Genomic DNA, 26,761 nt, shown 5'->3' on the forward strand with positions numbered 1-26,761 from the left:
AAGGAGGCTAGTCTAGCTTGCACAACTCTGTGGACACAGTTTTGTCTGATTGCTTAGACAGAGCACTCAGAATTCAGCATTAGCAGAAATGACCATTTTAAAGATAGGATGTATCAGTTAGAAACGTATTCAGCTTTGAGGAGCAGAAAACCCAACAATTGTGGCTTAAACAAATATGAGGCTTATATTTTCATTAAATGGAAGTCTAGACATATGCAGTCCAATGCTGGTGCAGCTTCTCAAGAATACTAGTAATGAACCAGGCTCCCCCATGCATTTGCCTTGCTCCACCATCCTTCCCCTGTGCGTTTTGTCTCATGGTTTGCCTCATGTCTCACCAAGACTTGTCCAGCTCCAGGCAAGAAGGAGGGCAAAGGAAAAAGCTTCATTCTCATGAGATTTTGCCTTTCTTGACTTTCAGAAAAGGAAGCCCTCCTCAGGGATTTCTGCCTACATTTCATTGGCCAGACTGGATCCCATGGCCACTCCTGAAAACAAGGTAGGCTGAGAATTGAAATATTTAACCTTGCAGTCTCCATAGCAAAGGACATCAACAAATAAATTGGTGGAAATGAGTATGGAGTGATCTAACCCTACTTTAGTAGATGCCATAAAAGGGGACCTTAGGATTTTAGAGGATATATGTATATATGTTTGTATATGTGTAGTGTATATGCATACATATATGTCCACATATCCATATAGCTATGTGTATTTTTAATTAATTAATTCACCAGCAACACTTTTTTTTCCATTAAAGAAGCTCAGGGAGAAAATATTTTGGTCCAGTTCTGGGTGGGAGTGCTTAGCAGTACTTAATACCACCAGCACTGAAGGTAACAAATATTATCCCTCTTTTCTATCATGAATGTGAATGATGGTCTGAAGGCTGAATGCAACATAAGAATTTACATGAGAAATGAGGCATGCAACATTTTTGAAAATATATTAGCCTAAAGTCTGTATTACTGCATATTTTATACCCTTTTTAATATGCTTCAAAAGATTTGAGCCATGAACTGAATGTTGTCAGAGAAGAACAAACAAGAACAAGGATACAAAAATAAATGCTGGGAGTCAAGTTTCCTCAAGATGCCCTTTATGGTTGGTGTTATGATGGCAGCACTACGTAGACTGCTTTGCTTCAATCTCTCCTCATCAGCATTTCTCCTGCAAGCCTGGGTCTGTTGCATGTCTGGTTGTCCAGCAAGTTTATCCCAGGCAAAGTGTGTAGACATATTCATGAAGCAAAGTTGGTACTGGAGAAAGCATCCCATGAAAATCTTCTTCTGCCCCTGCCATTGGTTCCCCGTACCTTCGTCCATGCCAGAGACCTTCCCTCTGGTTTTGAGAACATGGAGAAAACACGTCTGCTTGACTACTTTCTCACTGGGAATTCAGCTTGTTTGAATCTTTTATTCTCAACATTTTCAGTATCCAAAATATATTTTGTAGGCATGGTCATATGACAATCATAACTACTAGAATGTTTTACATTCTATGAACTTTATTCCATGCTACTAATATTCAGTAAAATGGACATATGAAAATATTTACCCTGCTAAGATATTATTTATTATTTCAATCCTTTCTACTTTTACAGTTTTTAAAAATTCTAAAATGAATTTATATCATTCCCATAATAAGGTACAAAAATCAACTTCATTTTCTCCAAGAACAGACCTGAGCCAAGTGTGGGTGTGTAAGGTGAAAATACATGGGGCATCACATCTGTGGACAAGTGCCCACCGACTGTCCTGTGCCCAAAGACTTCCATGGGTCATGTACTGCATGTTGTCCAGAGAGTCACATGAAAATACCATTTCCTAAGCCTCAGTCATGACAATTCAGTTGGATAAGATTGTGGCTCCGAAGTCTGCATTTTTAACAAATACTCCAAGTGAGTCTGATACAGGCAATCCCCAGGCTACACTTGGAGAAACATTATTCTGACAGTCATTTTCTCACTGATGGGATGCCAAGGTCTCTGCCAAAGTCCACCCTTATGCCCACCAACAGACCAGTCTCCCGCTTCACACCAGATTTGCTTCTCCAAGTAAGGTTCCCTCCCTTAGCCATCTTTCAAAGGCTCACTTTTTTATCTTTCACTTTTCCTCAGTCCTGAGAAGATAATAAATTAATATTTTTGCATAACACCTCCCGTTAAAGTATTTTGTCATATAGATAACTGTTTCTTAGTTAAGTTCAATTGAGTGCCTACTATGAGAAAGAACAGAATTTTTAAAGACAGGTAAGACCAGTCCCTGTTCTCAAACAAGGATTTCTAGATTAGATGGCTCCTGCTTGTCTGTCACTGGGTGTGAATTTCTTCAACTAATCTCTGGTGATAAAATACATGGCACAACTGAATGGATACCATGCTCAAAACACCATTTCTTAGCCAATTAGGACCTCTGGAAGAACTGGTATTAGGATGAAGATTTATCTTTAACCACTTCCTTCCAAGAAATTTCTACATTGTTTTCTTCTTTCTAAGAGATGGTTCCATTTTTCTTCTAGAATCCTAAAGAAAGATTTTTCTTGGTACAAGTCATGTCTGAGGTACAAGTCATTTTCTTGGTATAAGTCATTCCTGTTAACCAGTCATTATTTTTTTCCAGCTGTCAGACAATGTTTCACTTAGATATTATATCTGAAGCCTCATCTGAATTTAGAAAAATAAGACTGTATATTTCAGAGGTAATCTGCCAGCTGTGCTTCTGAAAGTGTTACTAAGCCCTTGTGAAGAGTAAGAGGAGGAACAGGGGGAGGGAGAAGAGGAGAAAAGAGGAGGAGCAATGACAACAACTGAATTTTTTTTTAAGCATCTCCTAAGTGCTAGACATGGAACTAAGTGCTTTAATAAGTATCTCACTTAACCCTCAAGATAGCCCTGATATATATATATATATATATAGGTTCTCTAGAGACCTATTTTACAGATGATGAGACACAGAGAAACTAAGTAAATTATGTGAAGTCATATAGCTGTGAAGAGCCAAACCAAGATTCAAACTGAGCTCTGACTTCAGAGCTCTTATCCCAGCACTACGGGAGAACCACTGGGAGGTGGTGCCCAGGCAGTGCGTTAGCAGGCCTCGGCAGCATGGTTCTCTCATTCTGACCGCATCAGAACAACCAGCAGAAAATGTCAAGGATCAAAACTTATGGCCTGCTGTCTAGTTCATTGGACGCCTATGACAGCCCCAGAAATCAGGCTGGATTTAGGAATGCAAGCTCCCTTCATTCACCAAATCAGCTCTTCGCAATTCACACGCTGTATGTTCACAGCCTATTGATCAATCTACTGCACCAAAGAAGGTCAGTTCTAAATTTACTAATAAAACTATCAGAATGATTAAAGAGGACCAATGGCTGTCAGAAAAATATCAAAAATCAATCTGATGCTTGAGTTGGCCCTATAGGTTTATACACTCTTTTTTGTTACAGGGTAAATAGCAGCTATTTGGCTGTTAATTAATGTTATGCAATTGTTATTAGGGAGGCCCAACATTTAGACATTCTTAATTGCTTGAACTCTTGGGCTAATTAATGCAATTTTTAAGGGGCTATGTGAGGAATCACAGCATGTTTTTATACCAAATGTAAAAACACGAGGCACAAGCTCCATGCTGAAGGTAATTCTAAGCACTTAGCATAGGTCTTTCCAGAGAACACCCAGTGTACTAATTTAAGAGGCACAGAGTTACTTATCAAAAGGCTGTAGAGCATGATGTTTTGCATAATCAAAATGGTTTATTATCTCAAATCATCATTTGATTTTTTTCATTTATATGCCAATTCACAGAACGTAAGCATATCACTTACAAAACAACCTATAATAACTAAGTATAAAATAGTACAAGCCTGTCTAAATATTGTACACTACTACATCTAGCTTATTACGGAGCTCAAAAACAAGGTGGTTTTCACAAATCATCATGTAAATGTTGATTATACACATTACCTGATAGGAAGCTCCTTCTAGTTTTTTTCCTGGAAGAGTATGTATGTTATTACTCAAAAAAAAGCCGTCTTCATTTAGATCTGTGAAAAGAAATAAATGCTACATACAGATTATCAGAAATTATATGATATACAAAGTTTATGTACAACTTATACTCATTCTTTTAGCTTATTAAGGCTAGTCTATATTGGCTAGAACATAAATATTTATTTTCTTAAATATATACTACTTTTTACAAGAAACAGAACAAAATAAAATAGAAATTTAACAAAATAACAACCAAGAGTGCCACTGCCCAGTTGTGTACCTGAGCAAGCCATGGAATCTCTCTGGGACTTAGTTTCTCTCTTGGTAGTAAAAGGATAACATACTAGCTACAAAAGCCATTTCTAATCCCAAAATTCTGTGGAATGCTAAGCAAGTTATCACCTTACTTGTTTCTGTTAAACTAAGCTTTCCACTCCTGGCTTTTTGAGCTTCATTATCTTAGGTCTTCTTAACATGAATTATTTATGTCAAAATGGTTCTATGCTTGCTTTAGTAAAAGCTTTGGAATGTGGCATCCATTTGCTGGCAGCTAAATGAAGTCTTTCCAAAAGTAGCAGCACTTCCCTTTCAGCCCCTGTAAAAGGGGCTTCATTTATTAAAATCTGAAATATACAGTGTGTTAAAAGAGGAGGACTTTATGAACCACTTAATTCAAGCCTCTTATGTTACAGATGAGGATACCAACACCCACAGAAATCACCCGGCCACTAGGCCAGTGGCTTTTCCTTTCACCTCCACTCCTTTTTGCTTGCAACCACTGCTTCAATTTTTCACTATTCCTTATTCCCATATTCTGCAGGGGATAAAAAGGACAGGCAAGGCCTATCCTCCATGCATAGTAAAAAAATAGGTGCAGATATTTCTCCAAATCCCCCATTCATAGCTATGGTTAAAAGATATTTTAAATTCACAGCTTAATCCCAAACTTATTTGCCCCAATAACTTAATATTTAAAATCAGAGTAACCATGCTACAGGATTCCCCAAAGCAGCTAAATTTTAAAATGAGCTGGTTCTGTGAACTGGTTCTTTGAAAATGAGATCTTCCATCACAGGGTAAAGGTGCTAGAAACTGAGTTTTCGGCAGCTTGTGAGTTTTAGTTTCTGTATTTAGAAAAAATATTTTTTTTCCTCCCTTCCTTTGCTCCTTTTCATCACTTCTCTTTTTTATGCCTTTAACATGAATTTTGGAGAGCTCCTTTTATAGGCATTCTTTTAGGTACAGAAAAAGACCAGTAAAGTGGCCTCCTGTGTTCTAGAATCTGGAATCTAGCTGCAGAAATGAGATGTGAATATATACAATGTACTTACATAGACACAAGGCAGTAAAATGAGTGATTCAGACATAGTACTATGGGAAGAGATCATTACAACCCAGGGTACTTGTGGAAGGGGCAGGGCCAGAATGGAAGCTTGAAGAATAAAGATAGTTTGGAAAGGTGGAGAAGAAGAAAAGGTACAAGTATAGCGGCAATACTGTGAACACTGACCTATAGTCTGGAATGAGTAAAACATGCTTAATTTAGTGCAGAGATTGAGATTGGTCAGGCCAGAGGGCAATTCTGGATGTACAAGTAGTGTAGAAAGAGGTAATCCTGGATGGGTGAATGAGGCCAAATTTTAACAAGACTTGAGTTCCAGGTGGAAGAATTTGGACATAACCCACTAGATCAGTGTTGCAAATATAAATATCTATAGGAGTCAAACAAGTAATCACTAAATGAAATAAATTTGGCCAAGGAGACAATGGGGTTCTGTAATGACCTGAAGAACCAGCTCCCTACTTAAAGAGTAGCCATGGCTCCCAGCTCTCTCAACTCAAGTCACCTGAGACTTTGGCATCAGGATTGTCAATTTCCCTCATGTTTTTCAAGAGAGTATCAATATATAGATTTTAATGTAAAGTATCCTGATTTTTTAAAATACAGTATGGCCCCAAACAAGCTTTCCTTCAAAATAAATTCATTTGTTGAAGTACATATTTACAGCCCCTGCTGTGGAAAATGGGGGACATTGAGGGTTTTGGAGTAAGGAAGAGAGACCAGGATAATTGAATTTTATAAAGATTAAGCAGTTTGTGTATGCTCTTATACATTTTTACCTATTTGTGATCTCCTAAATATTGCCCTACAAAGAGAACATTTATGAAGACTAAAGCAACTTAGCCCTAAGTAGCAACAGAGGAAGTAGGTAAATTAGGCAATATGTAGATTGTATTTTCCAAACATGGCCACAACCCTATCTAGCATACCATGTGTTCTTCAGCAATATGACCTCTCCATCAAGAAATGGATTCTAATTCCTCTTCTGTTGAATCTGGGCTGATCTTAGTGACTTACCTGTCACAGCACAATCCTGTAGAAAGCATGCTTTGTGACCCTGTGAAAGTGATTACCAAGGCTAGGTCAGAAGAAGCCTTGTGGCTCGGTCTCTTGGGAGACTCATTTCCAAACACCTCCTCATATGAAGTGTAAAGCTCCCTTTCATGTTGCTCCCTCTTGGAACCCAGCCCTTAAACTGGGAGAAGCTGAAGTCACATGGAGTGGCCACATATAGGTTCTCAGTTGACAGTCCCAGCTGAGCCCAGCCTATCCCAGACCAGCTACCAGACATTTAAGTGAAGAAGCTGCTACATGATTCCAGCCACCAAAAATGTTTAAACTTTCCCCACTCATTCAAGTCTTCCCAAATGAAGCATCAGATAGCACATCAGGAATCAGTGCCCTGACTGAATTCCTGACCTGCAAAATTTACAAGCCTAAGAAAATCTTGTTTTATAACACTAAGTTTTAGGGTGGTTTGTTTGTGGCAATAGATTATCAGAACATGCCTGAAATACATAAGTGCATCACAAACATCAGTGTGCATAAGAATGCACCATACAGCATAAAAACTGACACTCCAACTGTCCCTCAAATGAGGATGCAGAAAAGAAAGGGGAAGGGGGGTGTTGAAAGTAAAAAAAAAAAAAAAAAAAAACTTTATTCATCTTTATTTCTAATCTGCTTCTATGTGATTCTACCTTTTTTTTTGTCTTTTTCGTGACCGGTACTCAGCCAGGGAGTGCACCGGATCCGAACCCGCGGCGGGAGCGTCGCAGCGCTCCCAGCGCCGCACTCTACCAAGTGCGCCATGGGCTCATCCCATTGCTTCTATGTGATTCTAATGAAGATACTTCTGACCATATTAATTTTCAAACAGGCAACTATAATCGTAGTAAGAACTCTCCTAAAGAATTGAAGGATCTCAAGATTCATTTGTACAAAACACTAGAACTCTGAGTTATCTCATCACTCAACTCAGAGAAGCTTCTTTGGAAATAGAAGAAGTAACGCCACAGCAGGTAGCCTTTGCTTGGGGAGTTTATTTTCACATCATAAGCAGACATTCAGGTGTGAAATAATACTTCCCTCTGTTGTTCCTCATGTAGTCTAGTCTAGCCCATGTCCAATTACCTGCTCTTGGGAAACAACTTTGTTTTAAATAAATGTGTGGTCCTTGAAAATTAACCAGAATGGTAAATACATTTGTGACTTTATACATTTGTCATCTTGAAATGAAGGTGTTAGGTATCAAACCAATTTAAAAAAAAAAGAATTAATAAGGTCTTTAAAAAATCAAGACAAAATATTTAGATGCTTACTCTAAGGAGGCTGACCAAATAATGATATTGATTAAAATTCAAGAGGGAAAGGAGGTTTCATATCAATGGTAATTTGGATGGTAGACTAGAAGGCCCTAAGAATACATCTCTTCTCCCAATAGATTTCTCCTTTGATAACAAATCGAACCAAAACCATATGTAAAAAGGTTTTACTTTTAAAGTAATCATGTGGCAATGTGGGTGATATTAATACTCCTTTCATTATTGACCGTGTTTCCTCACCTTATCTGGTTCCTTACATTTTTTACTAACATATGTCAATTTTTTTTCAAAAATTTTTAATGGAACAGTCACAGTCACACTTATTGTTTGAAAACTCTCTAAATTCCCAAATATGTTTTGTTTCCTTTTTACTATTTTTAAATGTTCTTTTGTTTTTATTTTTATACTTTCTGATATAAAATATAAAAACCCTGTTTTTAAAACTACACTTATTTAAATCATAACTTAATCTTGTGTAAATTCCAATTTATAGAGTTAAAAAGACTGTTCTTCTCAGGTTTTTTTTTTTTAATAAAATTAAAGCCAAAATAAAGATTTTAAAATTGACCTTAACCTACTGAAATGAATATTATGAATAATCTCACAGTTTATAATGCAGAAAATAAAATTAACATGAATTACAGATTAATTTCTCTCAACACCTAACTTAACTCTAGTTTTTTAGTTGTAAAATCCTAAGCACTCAATTTATCTTACATTTATTTTGCAGATGTAGTTTCTTAATAGTACAGATGTAGGTTTAGATAAAATTCCTCTTAGAAAAAGGAAATAGACTAGATAAACTAAAAACATATGCTTCTGGCACTCAACTTATTCTGATAAATTTTGTTGTAACTGATATAGCACATTCATATTGTCAAGCTATGTGAATATTTTTATGGATTAAAACACCAGACACAAATCCTCAGCTGAATATAGCCTGTGGAAATGGAAAAAGCCTCAATACTTTTTAGGGCTGAAATGTTATTGATATAATATATGTCACCTAGAAATACTATTTTAAAATTGAAATTGAGGGAAATAGCCTTTTTTTTGTCTTGGAGTTTGGAATAGATTCTTTAGGAGTTAATGTTATTCCTACCATTATTTCTCTATATATCTTCTTCTGTTTTATTGAGGTTTTCTTTACAATTTTATCATTAGTGCCCAATTAAATCATGGGCTGTGATGAAAGCAATGATGCACATTCCCATCTTAATCTCACTAAACTCTACAGACTGCCTACTCTCAGGCACAGTAAACCACTCTTAAGGAATTATGCAATTAACAGCTAAAAAGTAATGTTTAAAATGAGAAAGAAATATTATGGGTTGATATGTGGGGCACTAATTGCTTAGAAATATTCTGAGCCTTCCAAATGAAGCTGCTACACTGATAAAAGTCAAGTCCACAACTTGCAATCCTCCCTCCCCCACTGAATTTCTCCCTTCAATTTATAATGGCACCGACGGCCTTGGTCTCAGGCCATCAACTCTTCCTAGCATGGCAGTAATACCTAGGAAGTGTCCTATGACTCAACTGCTACTGCTGAAATGTCAGCTGAACTTCTTACATACACACGTGCACGTGCACACACACACACGCGCGTGCACACTGAGCAAAGTCACTCAAGGACCTGAGAAATACGAAAGCTAGGAAGTACTCCATAAAAGCTTCCTTTTTTATTCTCTGGCAAAGAACAGATGAACAGTCAGAAGCTCCTCACCTAAGGTCAAAATCCTACACTTTTTCAGTGTAGCTATAAAAGAATTACCTGCCTACTACTCCTAAATTTAAAAACAAACAAACAAACAAAAACAACACAAAAAGCCCAATTTTCAATGAAAGGCAGTTGTAGAAAGTAAAATACTTGAAGAAATTTATGGCAAAATTTATAACTAAAAATAATCTGTGATACATTTATGCCTTTTTATCCATAGATCAACATACAATAATCTAAAATATAACGTGCTTATTAGAGAGATGGATGGATGAATGGATGGATGGTTGGAATAAACAAACAAACAAACAAATGAATGTTTAACTGACTGAGGATGTGGATGAGTATAGCTGCCATCCATGTGATGAAGACCAAGTTCAATCAAAATACTATAGTACTGGGCCGTCAGGGGCTCACTCAGGAGAGTGTGGTGCTGGTAACACCAAGACCACGGGTTCGGATCCCATATAGGGATGGCCGGTTGCTCACTGGGTGAGCGTGGTGCTGACAACACCAAGTCAAGGGTTAAGATCCCCTTACCGGTCATCTTTAAAAAAAAACAAACAAAAAAATGATAGTATTAAAACATTCCCTTTGCTGTAGTTAAAAAAAAAATTCAAATAATCCTAAAATGTTTCACTTATCTATTTACTATTAAGAAAATTTTACATATTTAAACGTTCAATTAAAATTATTTACCAACACCATCAGCTCTGGGCCCCATGAATATGTATAATAAATAAAAATAAAAATAAATAAAATTTGTTTAAAAAATAAATAAAAATAATAGTTAAAAGTTATTCACTAAGAAAAGATTCACTAAAATGTTATATAATCTGGAATAAAGTTGAAATATTTTAAAGGAAAATTATTATTTTTGCAAATAATTACTTTGTAAATCTAAGAGCTCCGTGAAAAAATAAAATGCCAAATCTGAACAGAATATATGATCAAATGATTAAACCCCTAACTATAAACGTACAATAAAATTCCCTTTGTCTCAAAATATTAAATAATTTTTTAGGTGAGGATCAGAAACTCTTAAATTATCAATAACCTCTTAAATTATCAATCATAAATAAAAATACATTAAAATAAAAGTACATTACAATTCCCTTTGACACAAAATATTAAACTGTTTTTTAGTTGAGGATCAATAAACTCAAATTATCAATAATATCATTATTTTTGTTCTAATAATCTTAGAGGAAGAATACCAAGCAAATTAACTATTCATGCTGTTGTTTATCTTTACAAACATTTGAGACTTTCTGTTTTATTCATTACTTTCCCCAAATTAAGTAATTTTGACTGTGAAATCACTTATTATTAATAAATTCTTTTATACCTGACTGCTAATTTGCTCTTCTTGGGAACTTTTAAATTATAAAATGACATAATATTGCATTAATAATCAAGGTTATTTCTCAATTTTTTTTTTAGCAAACCTGAGTATAACAACTATTAATATACTGATGTTATCTGTAGAGGGTTTTATATGTCCTGATTTTTAACATATTTTAAAATTCTTTTGCACATTAAAGACTTTCAAGTATTATTGGCAATGATTCTTTGCTTCAACAGGCAACTTAATTAGATTCCACTTTCTGTATGTTTATCTACATGTGTATATGTATATATACATACATGTATATATATGCATGTGTATATTAATAATCTATAACAATATATATTTTATTCTATCCTATTTGTTTTTGTTTTTTAAGTAAACTACAATGCCCTGGTTATTTTAATGGTGAAAGATGTAAATTTTTCTTACCCGCGCTTTAAACTACTTCAGGAAAATGCAAAGTCAGCTGAACTAAATTTAGCAATTACCTTTTAGCTGACAGGGCCTTCTGACGTGGGAATCATTCTCAAGCTTGCTGGGTTCCTGACAGATTGTGTCATTCATGGCTTTTTCTTCTAAAGTAGAGCAGAGGATTGATTAGCAGAATTCACAGTAAGTATAAGAAACTTGAAATCAAAACAAGTTCAACACACAGTTGTAACTTGGTTAGTGATATATTAAGAGAGTTCTGTGGCCCATTCTGGGGAGTTCTAGTCCCTGTTTGACAACCCCAGGTGTACTGGGGCTGCTGATTTATTCCCATGAACTACATAAGTACCCAGGCATATAAGGCAGAAGGCTGTTGCTCAAATGCCTCTCGATAGCTTAGGATTGCGTTATTCTTTGATGTAGTTGTCTTGAATTCATAACCATTTATTTTTTATGCATAAGTTAAAGTAACCCCACCCTCCGCATTCCCCATTATTTTTAACAAAATGATTAAGTAGAAAAAAAAATGATTAAGTAGGCAGAGAGAACACTGAGCTGTGATAGTTTCAAGAAACCATTAAGATCCTTGAATGGGAAGACCACGGAATGCTCAGCCTTGCCCTCCCAACACCTAAAGCAGGGCCTGGACATGTGAAGAAATGAACTGAACCAAATGAAGGATTGGAAGCCCTTCTATTCTCCTTACCAGAGATTAATCATTCTATCCTATGCTGATAAAGTAAATTTTAAATAATGCAACCAAAGCACAGCATGGAAACAAACTCAGCATACTGTGTTGTTTTTAATGTCATGTTTTGATAATAAAAAGGCAGTTGATCATCAAGAATTACGTTAGGAAGGAAACATCACAATTTTGTATGCACAAATGGAATAGCCTGCTATGAGAATGAATCCAGAAAGAAAATTAAATTTTGCTTTACTTTCTTTTATTTAAGACTATGAATGATTCAAAGGAGGGCTGGTGTTCAAAATATTCAACAACCAGTGCCTGCAAGACCCTGCCTAATGAGAAAGGGCCCAGCACCATAGATGCCGCTGTTGGAAGAAGGTCCAATCTGATTAAAATGCAGGTGTTCTTGTGAGATGCACCCTTTGAGGATTATCAAACCATTGAGGATTATCTTGGTCAGAATGAGCTTTTCAGATACTACTAGGAAATTGGTTTTGAAAAGAGAGGTAAATAAGTATGAGCTCCTGACTCCTAGGCTGTGCTGGGAAGAAGGAAAGGAGATAGGATGCCCACAAGTTTAACACACTGCTTAGGAAAATGAATTCTTGACTGGATAATCTCGATGTTTTACCATTGTGAATATTTTATAATTACTGACTCCCTATATTCTGTAATGGAAGGAAAGAGATTATTCATTTCCTTTTTTAAAGTACTAAAATTAGATTTTTACTTTAGAATTAAAATAAAAATCAAACCAATTGCCATTATTATTACTATAAATGTCATAATCACAGAAACTAATGACAAGATCTGGTGTGCAAAATGCTATGGAAGAGTGTTCTGTAATAAAACCATTTTCTGCCACTTTTTAATTTACTTCTAGGTTCATAGATCTGAAAAGATCTCTAACAGGTCGCATTGACCATGGACCAGCCAAGCTAAATGTGGAGAGCTGGAAGATAATCTACCAATAAACCATGGAAAACAATTATTCTTTTTGAATATCAAGGTAATTTTTTTCAAATAAACCCATGATTTTTTTGTCTCAGCCACTTAAAATTAGATTAGAACCACATTTAAAAAAAAATTCTTCTGTAGAATTCAAAGACAACTCAACTTGACTTTCAGTAATTACTTCTTGTTGCTCTATGGCAGAAGCAGAAGAAAAGAACTTTTAAGGAAACAGAATACATCATTTACACAAGCAATCTTATGAATCACTAACCAAATATTTTATTTTCAGACGTAAATCTCTGGAGTGACCTAGAAGAAAGGAAATAGATATTTAAGTCTAGATTTAATAAATAAGACTTTAATCAAACAGAATAGAATGTTTGCAATTCCTTTAAGAGCAGAAATAAATTCTACCTCTAACTAGGGTCTACCTATGGTCTAAAGTTTTCCTGACCCTAGGTGGCAAATTACATTTAATATAATTATAATCTTGGTCTGGAAATTTCCAGAAATATGGAGACACTAACATTCTTAACATCTGGAAAAAAAATTGGGTCATTTCTACATGAATATATCTCAGGATAAACAAATAGTTAATGAGGAAAATTCTTTTCCAAAGATTCTGTTTAATAAATACAGAAAGAATGATGTAAATGAAATATAATCATTATGCAATCCATAATAAAACAATAGGTCTAGAAAACAATCATCATTTGCTGCTAAAGCCTTTAGTTGAAAGGCTGGTAGGCAACTTTATGCTAGATGGATCAATTCGTTACCATCTAAACCCACTGAGCAATAATCCGTAGCAAAAATAGAGAAGGCCAGATATATGGCTTGTAATGTGATACAACAGGAAGTAAACAGTCACTGAAGACCTACTTTTAAGTATATTTACAAATACATCGAACTTGACTCTAATCACGCCTTGAACTTTAACTAAAAATTTACAGGAAACAGAGTATAGAAGAACATGTTTTAAAAAATACCACAAGATTCAATCAACAAAATTTAAAAATACAGGAAATTCCTCAGACACACAACCCAGTTTCTTCAACAAATAAACGGAGACACATATAGATTAAGAAATATGAACCGAATGCATTGCGTGAGCTTGTTTGGATCCTCATCCAAATAAACCAAATCTGGAACAGCACTTGAGGTTATCACAGAAATTTTAACATTGACTGTATATTTGGTGATGTTATGCTATGTTATTTTGTTTTAGTGCAATAATGATAATATGGTTATGCTTTTTAAAAAATAGTTCTTATTTTTTAATGATATATGTTGAAGCATGAAATTATGCATCTGTGATTTGCTTTATAAAAAACCCAGTGGGGATAGGAGTGGGGGAAGCAGAATGGGTAGAGATTGTAGGAGCCAAGGGAATACTTCCCCTTCAACCCCTTAAAAGTTCTCTGAAAAATCAACTCACGAACGTAGATTAATAGCAGGAAGAGGAATAACAAATTTACTTGATCACACTTTTACATGACACAGGAGCGTTCAGAATGAAAACCCAAAGATAGAGGGAAAACTCTCTATTTTTATGCTTAGGTTCTTTGAAGCAGGGACAATCCTGTAGAAATGTGATTGCCCAAGAAATGTATGATTGAATGCTAACAGACTGAGTGGGGAAACTCAGCAAGATTTTTCTTGGCCTCTCTGTGTAGCATTCATTCCTGCAGAGTATGAGGCAGGACCCTTTCTGGAATGGGGTTTTATGACCTACAATTGGACAAAGTAGGTCAGAAAATTTCTTTATGGCGAGCTCCACGATTAGAGTATAATATGAGTTTTTATGGTTGGCTTTGGGGAAAAGGGGTTCTTGTTTCTATATCCCACCTTGGGTCAGAGGGATTCTAGTTTCTATGGCCTCAGGGGAGAATGAGGCTCAGAGATGAGAGGACAGGAGAAAGTCAGAGGAAAACTTAGCTTTTAAGGCTGCTTCTGAGGCCTTCACTTTGGAGTATCACTTGGGGTATCACTTTACAAGATAAAATAAGATCAACTATAGGTTGATACTCATTCAAGCATGGCAAGGTGACTTTGTCATTATTTCTTCCTTTGTATATGATTGAAAATTTCCATAATAAAATGTTTTAAAACAAAAACAGAGGATGGAACTATGCTGATTTGACCATGTTAATCAATTCATGCATGTGGGTGAACACACACGTATCACATACATATAACTAACTTTGTTATAGCTAAGGTGTTTTCCACTATTGATATTCTTGATGGTCATTAAATTAAAGCCAAGTTCACCCTATTTTAAAGCTCAGGGTTGTTTAAACTTGCAATATAAGATTTCTTTTTTTCTTAATCATTTTTTTTTGGCTTGTTTTTAACTTTTTAATGCAAAACTCTTAGGACATCTCTTGGTATATAGTAAAGCCAAGTTCACCCTATTTTAAAGCTCAGGGTTGTTTAAACTTGCAATATAAGATTTCTTTTTTTCTTAATCATTTTTTTTTTGGCTTGTTTTTAACTTTTTAATGCAAAACTCTTAGGACATCTCTTGGTATATAGTAAGTGTTCAAAAAAATCTATTTATACTATTATAAAGAGAAGCAAGCGTGTAACAACAGGAGATGCTATTCTCTTGAGGGTGGACAAAAAAAATTGAGGAACTCAAAGGGGACTTCAACTTTATTTTAATTGGTTGAAATCTGAGAAGCACCTTAATTGATTTGGTTTATGGTGAGAAAATCATAATTCAATCAGCATCAGGCACTTTCTCTTTAATTCATTCCCTTTCTGCCCCTACGTGTTTTTGTGTCCCCTAATCAGTGAAAGCATCAATTATAAGTCAACAGCTGCTATTTTGTTTAAGTATTTGACTTGGAATTAGTGAGTTCCTTGTCCACGGGTAGAATAAACAGCTCCATGGGTGGGGCAGTAAGACCGAGAAGGGCCCTGCTAAAGCCCCTTCTTTACTCCAGCTCATGCTTAAAATGCCCATGTTGTAGTTAACTAGTTAACTGCGGGCAAAATACAACCATCCCTGCCTGTCAGGCACCCCGAGCTGTTAATCACCCAATTACCTACTTACTATGGAAGCATTATATATCCTTAACTGGGAGAAAACTTTGAGCAGGACAGGCAGGAAAGAACATGAAACCACAGAGTGTCTGGGTCGGGAGAGAGCAAGGGCTGATGGGAAAGAGAACACCCAAAGAGAACTTCACATAATTCACAATTTGGCTTCAGACCAATCCAGGATGCAAGAAAACCATCCTTCCATATTATCAGCATCCTATCTGGAAGTTTCCCCGTAAACCAGCTTCCTGCCCCTATGTATTTCCTACTTACTAGTTAAAATCCCATTACCTTATGCAACACATGTATGTCATGTCCTCTGGCAGCTCGGTGTGCTGAATGTAAAGCCAGGCCTGACCTAAATAACCCAAACCTCTTTGCAAACACATTTTTTATTTGGATTAGAAGAATTCGTCAAAAGATTTATAGGTCACTGATGTAAACATGTTTTCCAGTAGGCTCCCACTTTAATCTGAGACTAGTTTAACATGTTTCTTCTTCTAAAAATTTGATTTTCATATCCCTGTCTACAGGAATGCACAATATAGGTTTTCCTTGCATCAGCATAAACCGAGAAATGGTAGCAGAGCAATGCACACCTAGATTTTTACATGAGAGTTAAAAAAAAGACTTTAGCAGGAAACTCAGTAAAATATTCACATTTAACATTGTATAAATAGGAGAATGTATGGTTTACAAAGTATATTTGACTTACTTTCTCTTTCTTGGTTTTGAATTCTCAAAATTAGAAACTTCCTGCAAAATAAAATAAAATAAATTAAAATAATAAAACAACACTATTCCAATAAATCAGAAAGAGAATTTAAGTATAGTTCATCTTCAAATATAATTCGAGTATAGTTCATTCTGCCTTTTTCCTAGTAAAAAGACTGGTGTTTTCACCCTTGTATTTTAGTAATGTGTTATAGAATCTTGGCTCAAGCTTTTACTTTTTTTTCTCCTTCTGTCTTTGTAACTTTCAGAAAGGTAGAATGCTTCCTTTTTAAACTAGGGCTTATACCCTAGTATAAAGCCCTTGCCAATTTAAAAATAAAAACATGCAACTAAATCCTTACAACCTCCACCTTCCATCCTCCATCAATCCACCAAAACCAGGGAAGGAGATACATACCAGAGTAAGTTAATTATATTTTACAGTTCATTCTTTTGAGAAAGGTAGAAAGTAGCCTATCACCATGCCTTGAGGGTATTGAAATACATCTATGACTCATCTGACCTTTTTCTTCAGATCAACTGAATGTTGTGTAAAATACCTTATACTTTTGGGGAAAGAATATGTTACCACATCTTTCACCATCCTTGAAAGTGCTTATACTGCCCCAGGTATGTTTAGAAAACCTTCAGACTCTCTCTTTATAGTCCATTCACTCCACTCAAAAAGCATTAACTGAACGTGATCATTATTGGGGATCAGAAAATGATATCCCAGACTATGGCTCTTTGGCGTGCTGAGTACTTTGATTTGAAGGACATTGGAAGGGCCTCAGAAGCAAAGTCTATTTCTGACCTTATCCTGTCTTCCTTTTTCCTACTCCTTTTTCTCCCCCAAGGCAGGCCATAGAAACTAGGATTCTACTTCCCCAAGGTGAGTCATAGAAACTAGAACCCCACTCCCCCAAAGCCAGCATGAAACCTAGAAATACTACTACAGGCTTCCCCCATCTTTCTGTGTAAGAGCTGGTCATAAAGAAGCTCTCTAACCTACCTTGTCTGAAAGTAGATCATATGACCCTCATTCCAAAAGAGGTCCTGCCCTACACTCAGGAGGAAGAAATGACACACAGAGAGGCCAAGAAGAATCTGAACAGAGAGGCCTTGCTGGGTGTGCACACTCAGTCTATTACTATTAGATCATTCCCTTTTTGTTCAATCACATTTCTACATGGCAGTCCACTCTTCATTGAACCTATGCATAAACATGGACAGGTTTCCCTTGGGTCTTTAGGTCTTCATTTCTGAAGACTCCTGTGTCATGTGAAACTTTGATTAAATAAATCTGTTACGACTTTCTTTTATTAACTTGCCTTTTGTTATAGGGATGTCGACCATGACCCTTACAATGGGGAGAAAATATATCGCACTTTTTCCACCCCTACATAGACAACAGATCATGCTCTGGAGAGGCTTATTTGTTTCGTTGATTTGGTATAAATTTATGTACTAAAGAAAACTGAGAACAATATTCCATGTAGAGGGGAAAACACAAATGCAAAGGCTAGGAGGAGTAGTGAATGAAAATTAGAAAAAGTAAAGTTGGCTTTATTATTCTAATGGTTAATAGTATCATTCTGAGCACAGCCAAATCCAAGGTAAGCTTTCCCCTACACAGTGACTGAGGGGGCCATTTCTCTAACCCTTATTTTGTTTGGATCAAGATTTAACTGTCTAAGGACAATTTGAATTTCCTGTTTTCCCAGTTGTTGAGCAGAGCTTCACTGAAACCCCATATGCTGAAACAAGCAGTAGCCAAACTCCGGAAACAAATCTGGCCACGTTTGAAATGATTCTGGATCTCCCAGAGGATGATGTCTAGTAGAGGAGAGGTGGGAAGGAGGGGTGGGTGTTGGAACCAAGCTCTGATGTGAGCTGGAACATCAGCAGGCCTTTGAGGAGTTAATGGTCAAATTGACCACTCCTTCAATTCTCTACGCTTTGTCATTACGTGTCCTAAAAATAATCAATCTCTATCCAAAGTGTTTTATGACATTTTCTAGGTCTTTGTCCAGATGTTCCGAACCTCAGTCCAGAAGCTCATGTGTTCCTTTCACCACGATCAGCAGCCACACACATTGAAACAGCTTTGTGATGGTCATCAGGAAGCAGCAGGGCTGCCCATCTTTACAATAACTTTTTCCTTTTATATGTATTTGAAACTAGGAAGGAGCAAACTCCATGTTCACATAATCTATGCAGTCTGGGCCTAATATGTCTCAATAGTCAGAATCCATTTTCCTGAGTTTCATTAATTTGTCACATAGGTTTAGATAGACCTCTTGGGATTACAAATCTTGCACTCTTCAAAACAGATTCCACCTTTCGTGAGAACAGAGAGAAGGGGTGTCTAGTCTAGAGTTAGTTTACAAAAGGTGGATTTGCAACAGGGAAGATGCGAAGCATGAGATAACTTTTGTGTTTTTAATCATTTGAATCACAGTACTTTTGAACCAAATTATTGCATCAATCTTTCTTTGTCTATGTTGTCTTTGTTATCAAAGAGATTAATTACAGATGGCACACAAACTTTATGTGGAACTGAGCCTGGAGTGTTTGACTTGGGAGAGAATCCATGTTATTCAAGCACAGGCTCCTGTTCACCTGGGTGAAGCCTTTGTTAATGCTTACAATAAGGTTCTGGACCCACACAAAGCTGATTAAGTACTTATGACTGCTGATTGTGGTGAAAGGGACACAATTAGCTTTTGGGTTGAGGATGGGAAACATCTGGACCAAGACTGAATTTCACAAGACCATGGATAGAGATTGGTTATTTTTAGGACATATATTGTCACAACATTTTCTAAGGACTATCCACTTTGTTCTTTCTTACTAGAATTGAGGTCATTCAATCTTTGCTTGTTATGAATCAATTTAGATTTGGTGATCTTTTGTTAAAGAATTTTCTTGTAATGAAAATACTTTGGAAAACATTTTGAGCTTTGGAAAACATTTTAAAACTTCTTTTTAATTTCTATTAAGATGAGTTAACGTAGTTCTCTTTAGGCAACTTACTTCCTACAGGGAATGTGGGTCTGAGGTGTAATTATATGAGGAAAAGGGATTACTTAAACAAGGCAACATCTACTTAAGATTAACAGGTCCGTTTCCTGGATGTTGACTAGTTGTAGATTACTAATGAACTGGTTGAACTGTTTTTACCATACTCAAAGAAGTATTAGAAAAATGTAAACTGCTTTCAATTGTGATTTCTGCTTACATAAACAGACTGTCATGCACATTGGAGTTCAGACCCTGAGTTCTTTATTCCTAGAGGAGCAAATCAAAGAAAGATTACATACAGCTTTACTTTTAGAACTATAGCTGTGTGTGTGTGTATGTGTGAGTGTGTATCATACTTTGAATTATAAAAGGAAGCTACCGTTTCAGAGAGTCAGTTTAATAATTCTGTCTAGTCCATTAATTTAATACTTGCCATAAATACTAGGCAAATTTTACTCCTGTTAGCATTCATTTTGTAATCTCCTAGATCAAGCATTAATCATTGGTCTTACTATTCATTCACTATGGAGATTGTGGCTTAATTTCATTTTTATCCCTGACATGTGTTAGAAAAATTTTTTTAAAAAGTATAGGCAAATTATTCTGAATAAAACAGTAAAAACTAAGAAATATGTCTAACCTATGTTATTTTTAAGGTGAATGAGGATAGGCTGAGGAGCAAAGCATTTCCACATAACTATGAAACTAGGTCAAATTTAAAAAAAAAAAAAACAGAAATGAAAAAAGATAAGATGCCACTTAAAAGAAGAGATAAATTTTAGATATCAAATGCTATATTTCTATTCTCATGCAGTGGTTACAGGTGACTGTCCTTTGGGGCTGAGTCTAATATGTGCCTGTTTCTGGCATTATTGGTTTTTAAATCTTACTTTCAAATCACAATGTCAAAAGAAAAAATAAAGTGAATATGTTAGGAGTTGTTGTTGCCTAGCTAATGGAAATGTGAAAGGTGTTTCTGCACCAGAGAAAACTGATTGGCAGTAATTGATGGTATAAATCCCATGGTGAATTTTTAAGACTGTAGAACTGAGGCAATGTGACCTTTGATTTGCAAATGAATAAACTGAGGCTCAGAAAGGTAAATTGACTTGTCTAGGGTCATGCACATAATGCTTTGCCTTGATTAAATGCTAGCTCAGTTTTTTCATTCTAATACATTTCTTTGGAATTGTACAACTTATTCATTTCTACATTCACAATTTATTCAATGAATACTAATTGAGCATCTACTGTGTACCACTGTTGTGGGGGAGAAAAGATTTCTTTCCTTACTCATTACAAAGTTCATGGCTGACACTCCTATAACATAAAACAGATTAACGAGAAAAAAGCACACACATTTATTTAATAAAAGTTTTATGTGGCATGATAGCCTTCAGAAATGAAGACCCAAAGACCCAGGGAAAACTAAATATTTTTGTGAACAGTCTTGCAGAAACATGACTGGAGGACAAAAGGGTATGATATAATGGTAGCAAACAGGAGAACCTAGCAAGGCCTGTTTGTCCAGATCCTTTCTGGCCCCTCTGTGTGCATTCTTTCCTTCCAGGTACAGGACAGGATACCTGTTTCATGAGGGTCTTCAGGGGAGGGTACAGGGAAAAGTTCAGAAAGTGACCTTCCTAGGTTGTTTGGTCTGCTTCAGGAAGTGGGTGGAGGGAAATTCTTATTTCTATGACCTGTTTCAGGGAAAAAAGGGGCAAGATGAACTTCAGTTTCTATGGCCCACTTCAGGGGGGGCGGGGTGGGACAAGGTCAGACAGACCTTTCTGCTTCTCTGGTTTTCTCAATTTCCTTCAGCTTAAAATACTCAGTATACCAACATGCCATCGTTGGAGGTAACGTTTCCTGCACCCATCACTGTTTTAGATGCAAAAAAGAATTACAAGTGGCCTTTCTCTCAATGATCTGCTATCAGTGACTATTCATCTCAGGATCCTATCAAATTCCGGGTTTTTTTACTTTGAAGATTTAAAAGATAACCTCTATAAAATCTTTACATGATGCCAAATACATTGAAGACACATAGATGATGTTATTTCTCGTTAGGTAAATTATTTGTTAGTAGTTACGTAGAATCCTGATATTGAGGCAAGATATATATGTGTGTGAGACAAGCATATATATGTATACAGACATATAACTTCCCATTAAAATAAGTTAGCTCAATCTCTGTTTTGTTCAATTAATTCTCATGCAAGAATGAATTATTCACTTGCGTAACTAAAATAGTTTTATTAATATTAAAATACAGCAGTTCCAAGAATAACACACCCAAACTGAATGAGTGTGTTTCTGGACATTTCTCATCTTCCTATGCTTCATCAAAGTACATTCAGATGTTTAAAAAAGACATGGTGATCCATAGAATTTCTTTTTTAAAATTCTAATAGACATCTGGCAAAGAGGATGACCATGATGCCCCAAAGTTAATAAAGTAGACTAATTTTGCAGTACACCTAAAGTCACCAGGGAGGTTTTATCTATCTGTCTGTCTGTCTGTCTGTCTGTCTAAATTCAGCTCTGTTCTCAAAACAAGAAGGAGGTTTATGTGATTTGGGTAACCAACAGTCACAAACATAAAAGAGTTCTAGCACCCATGAGCTCCTCTGCTTTGCCTCTACACCTGATTGCAAATGTGTGGAGGAAATACCATGAAGGAGAAATCTCCCTAGTTATGGAATAGATAACATGACAAAGGGGAATGTTGGTCAGTGTACCTAGACTGAGCCCAGTTGGTTAAAAACAAGTTGCTAAGAGTAACAAGGTTTAAATCCTATCCCTCTTCTCATTTCTTGATTTTACACATTTGCAGAATAATAATGGTAGAACACATATAGTACCTAGCACCGTTCTTAATACTCTGTATGTAGAAATTAATTTAATCCTCATGACAATTCTGTGAGGTTGATACTATTACAATTATCTTCAATTTACAGATGAGTAAACTGAGGAATTGAGTAGCTGAGATTCTCTGCCTAAGGTCACATAACTAGTTGGTGGTAAAACTGATTTTATGCCTGGCATCTTCACAACTACACAGTATTGCTTCTATGTTTGACTACACAGATACAGAATCCACCTATCATCTAGTTCAGAGATCTCACAAATAAGCACTATTGGTCAGAAGGGAGATCAGCTACAAAAACGCAGAGAAAATGTAATATCTATTAAACAAACAACTCAGAAAGCACACCCTTCTCAAAGCACTAATATTAATAGTTTAATATTATTTGAGGACAAGTGTGTAGACAGTACATTGATATGTTTTAAAGGTACTAATCATTTTGTGGATGCCATCACCACCATCATCATCATCATAGAATGCCCAGTAATTTAGGATGGCACTTCTAAAAGTGGGCACTTCAGGAACAGATGAATTTAGATGATAGTCTGCTAACTGGAGGCCCCACAGTATATTACTGTAATCATGTTATGGTTCTTAGGAAAAACAGATTCAATCCCCCCCATGAGAATAAAATAAGGAAAAAAAAAAAAGCAATAATTAGCTCATTCTGATAGGAAAAGTAGAAAAGTAGACTTTCTTGCCAGCGTGTCTAATTCCTGTCTCAGGGCAACAACCCTTTACAGCAGATGTAATCTGATTTCCCTGAGAGAGTAGTGTATAGTGTCTGCACACTGGCCCTCTTCTCAGGGCAGATCATCGTGCAGCTCGTAGTGCACACAGAACAGATCCGAGCCATTAGGGACAGAGCTGGTAAACTGCATGAGGACTTTGCCATTTGTCTCTTGGTTTGCTAAGTGAGCTTTCTATCAATCCTGAAGTAACAAACTCTTCTCACAGCACTATAAATATCCAGGATGGCAAAATAGGTTATTTAGGGGATGGTTATTTGCATTATAAAAGATTTTCCTTTTCAAAAAGATTCCTTTCCAGATTTCTGGATACAGAGAACTCTCTTAAGTATCCTTAAATGTGTTGTGATTTATGAAGTTATATTTATGCAAGGTTTTAGAAAGGGAATGAACAACTAACATCTATTAAGTTTCATGCTTCCTGACACTTATTGTCTCATTTAATCTTCATAGCCACAAACGGAAGAAGAGCAAGCCAAACAAATTTGCAAGAAGTGTGATAGAAAATAAGATGGAAAAAGATGTCAAATTCTGTCCTTACAATGGAAAAGCACTAAACTGGAACTCCAGAATCTGACTTGCTTTTCCAGGTCTTCTACTAAACTGGGCAAGATCCAAAGATAGCATGAAGACTGTTGAACGGGAACTTTAAAATCCCTTCCAGTAATAACAACCCATGGTGTCTGATCAATCCAAAGTCAGTATGGATGACAAAACATGTTAAGAGAAAATTAAAGTGGGAATGGGTTTTTTTGCTTTACAGCTTTTTCCTTAAAACATGACTAAAGAGATAACCATGGCTTTCATTAGATTCAATTAATAATTATACCAGGAGTCTAGAAAATAAAAAAGTGAACAGGGCATAATTAACCTTAATCCATTGATTTCATTTTATTTTAACATAAGTCTCTATTTACAGTTGGAAACAAATTAAAACCATGAAAAAGTGTTCACAAGTGAATTGGTGACAGAAGAATAGCTGTATGTAATCATAGATATAATGGGAACAAAACTGAAATGAAAGAAAAGTACAGTCTTTTTAATGAACATAATCTATGTTTTATATATTGGCTTGTTATGAGTTTTTATGCAATCAAGATGTATTCTGATTTCCTTGAGAGAGTAGTGTATAGTGTCAACACACTGCCCCTGTTCTCAGGGCAGATCATCGTGTAGCTTGTATTATTTCACAGTTTCTGTGGGCCAAAAATATGGGAATGACTTAGATAGGTCCTCTGTTTCATGGTCTCTCACACAGTTGCAATCAAGTTGTTGGGCCAAAGGTCTGAGGTCTCATCCAAAGGTTCAGCTGGAGAAAGTATCCTCTTCCAAGCTCACTCAGTGATTGTTGGCAGCATTTAATTTCCTGAAGACTGATGGACTGAAGGCCTTCCTTCCTTGCTGGCTATGGACTAAATGCTGCTCCCAGTTTCTTACCACGTGGGCAACTTCCACATGGGATCTTGCTTCATCATAATGTGCAAGCCAAAAAGGCAATAGAGAGAGTCTTTTAGCAAGTCTTTGTAACCTAATCATGGAAGTGACTTCCTGTCACCTTTGTGGTATTCTATTGAAATCAAGTCACATGCAAGGGTGAGGATTACATGAGGACATAAATACCAGAAGGCAAATGTGATGGTTAATTTTACACGTCAACATGGCTAAATCATAGTACCCAGATACTCAGTAAAACACTAGTCTAGATGTTGCTGTGAAGGTATTTTTTTAGATGAGATTAACATTTAAAACAGGATACTTTCAATAAAGTAGATCACTTCCATAACGTGTGTGCTTTATTCAATCAGTTGAAGGCCTTAAGATAAAAAGACTGTGGTCCCCCAGGGAAGAGGGAATTCTGCCTCCAGATTACTTTCACACGGCTATTGCAACATAAACCACAATCTCATGAGCCAGTTTCTTAAAACCAATCAATCTATAAACATGTATATACATACATGCACACACATCCTATTAGTTCTGTTTCTCTAGAGACTGTTGACTAATACAGAGGGATCCACTGGAGGCCGTCTTACAATTCTGTCTGCCTTCTGCAGTATCAAAAGAAAAATAATAGTGTTTAATGTTAAACAACCCTCCTTCCTTCCGAATATCTTTAAATGGATTCATAAAACTATTTTAGACCAGCAAGGGGCCTTAGAAAACATCTGACCTAATTCCATTATTTTATAGAGGTGGAAACTGAATTCTAGATCAGGTAATGCCTTATTTGGTGCTATTAGGAAACAAACCAGGGTGAGAACTCAGTTTTCTTTCTTAATGCTCTTACTATTGTTGCATGAATTATCCTAAGTTGAAAGCTAAGAATTGTACCTGGTAGCCTTAAGACTGATTATAGTGAAGGAAAATCTTCATGGGCAAATGAAGCAGGGTAGTTATTTCTGAGTTGCTCATCCTATAGTTGGTAATGGTTTTGTGCTGGGGTCCCTGTCCTCCAACCCAGACTCCTTAATGATCAGCACAGTGAATATCCAAGATAGCTGGCTGCAGTCATAGACGCTGCCAGTGGTAACAAAAATTAAATAAATAAGAAAGAAAGAAAGTAGGAAGGAAGGAAGAAAGAAATGAAAGACAAGGAAGACCAGTCACAATAACAGGTTGAATTTGCAGAAGGAGAGAACAGAACTGTGGTTACTAGTGGGATGAGAGGGAGAGGGGGATTGGTGAGAAATTGGTTAACGGACACAAAGAATGCTACATTTTGTAATGATGAATATGCTAATTATCCTGATTTGATCATCACATATTGTACACCGGTATTGATATTCAACTCTGTACCCCACAAACATGTATAATAAATTATGTTTTGATGAAAAAAAAAAAAGAAATAGAGCAAACCCAACTGGTCATGAGGGGATTAAACCCCTGACCTTGGCCTCATTAGTGCTGAGCTCTAAACTGTTAGATATGCATCATATTGTTTGTCTTTAAAACTGTGTTTGAATTTGTTATATTAACGTCTCTCTCATTAACATTTTGTAACTGGGAATAACTTAATTGGTCTCCCCAGTGCTTTTTATCAGTGCAGAATGTTGATGAGTGAGTATATAAAAACTCAAACTTGCATTTTAAAAATGTTTAAGTTAAAAAAGAAAAGAAAACCCCAATACATGAATTAGTAGGCAAACAAGCACCACTATGATAGATTTTCTTGTTTACAGCTGTCTACATGTGGTGGGAAATCTAAGTCTGAATTGTCAAACATCGCATTAAGCCTGGGTGTTTGAGGCAATTTGTGGAGATTAAAATCTCATGTTTTCTAATGCATATCAACAATAAATCCTGTTACTTCTTCTTGTCCAGCCCAGTAAAAATCAATGCTTTTACGTGAGGAGTGTTGATTACAAATTATTTCGAGCAGTTATTTTAAAATGACATCCAAGCTCAAGTGAAAGTTAGTCATTTAATCAAGGATAAGAAATTAAAAAATCACTCTGCCCCAGTGTGATGGTTTGCAGAAGGAAGGGAAATGATCATTAACATGCATTACCAGGTGCTTAACATGTGTTCTAACATTTGATCCTCACTACAAACTAA

The 26,761-nt window shown here is 36.1% G+C and overlaps 1 protein-coding gene across 1 annotated transcript in view; it reads right to left on the bottom strand.

Moving 5' to 3' along the window:
• Positions 1-26,761, bottom strand: part of SAMSN1 (SAM domain, SH3 domain and nuclear localization signals 1) — a 139,391-nt gene that overhangs the window by 101,510 nt on the left and 11,120 nt on the right. The window contains exons 3-6 of the mRNA XM_063075979.1: positions 16,566-16,606; positions 13,077-13,114; positions 11,220-11,306; positions 3,968-4,047 (exon numbers count right to left, since the gene is read on the bottom strand). Coding sequence (XP_062932049.1) covers positions 3,968-4,047; positions 11,220-11,306; positions 13,077-13,114; positions 16,566-16,606 — 246 coding nt within the window. The remainder of the gene's footprint in view (positions 1-3,967; positions 4,048-11,219; positions 11,307-13,076; positions 13,115-16,565; positions 16,607-26,761) is intronic.

Source organism: Cynocephalus volans, chromosome 1 (assembly GCF_027409185.1).
Source record: "Cynocephalus volans isolate mCynVol1 chromosome 1, mCynVol1.pri, whole genome shotgun sequence".
NCBI classification, from domain to species: Eukaryota; Metazoa; Chordata; class Mammalia; order Dermoptera; family Cynocephalidae; genus Cynocephalus; species Cynocephalus volans.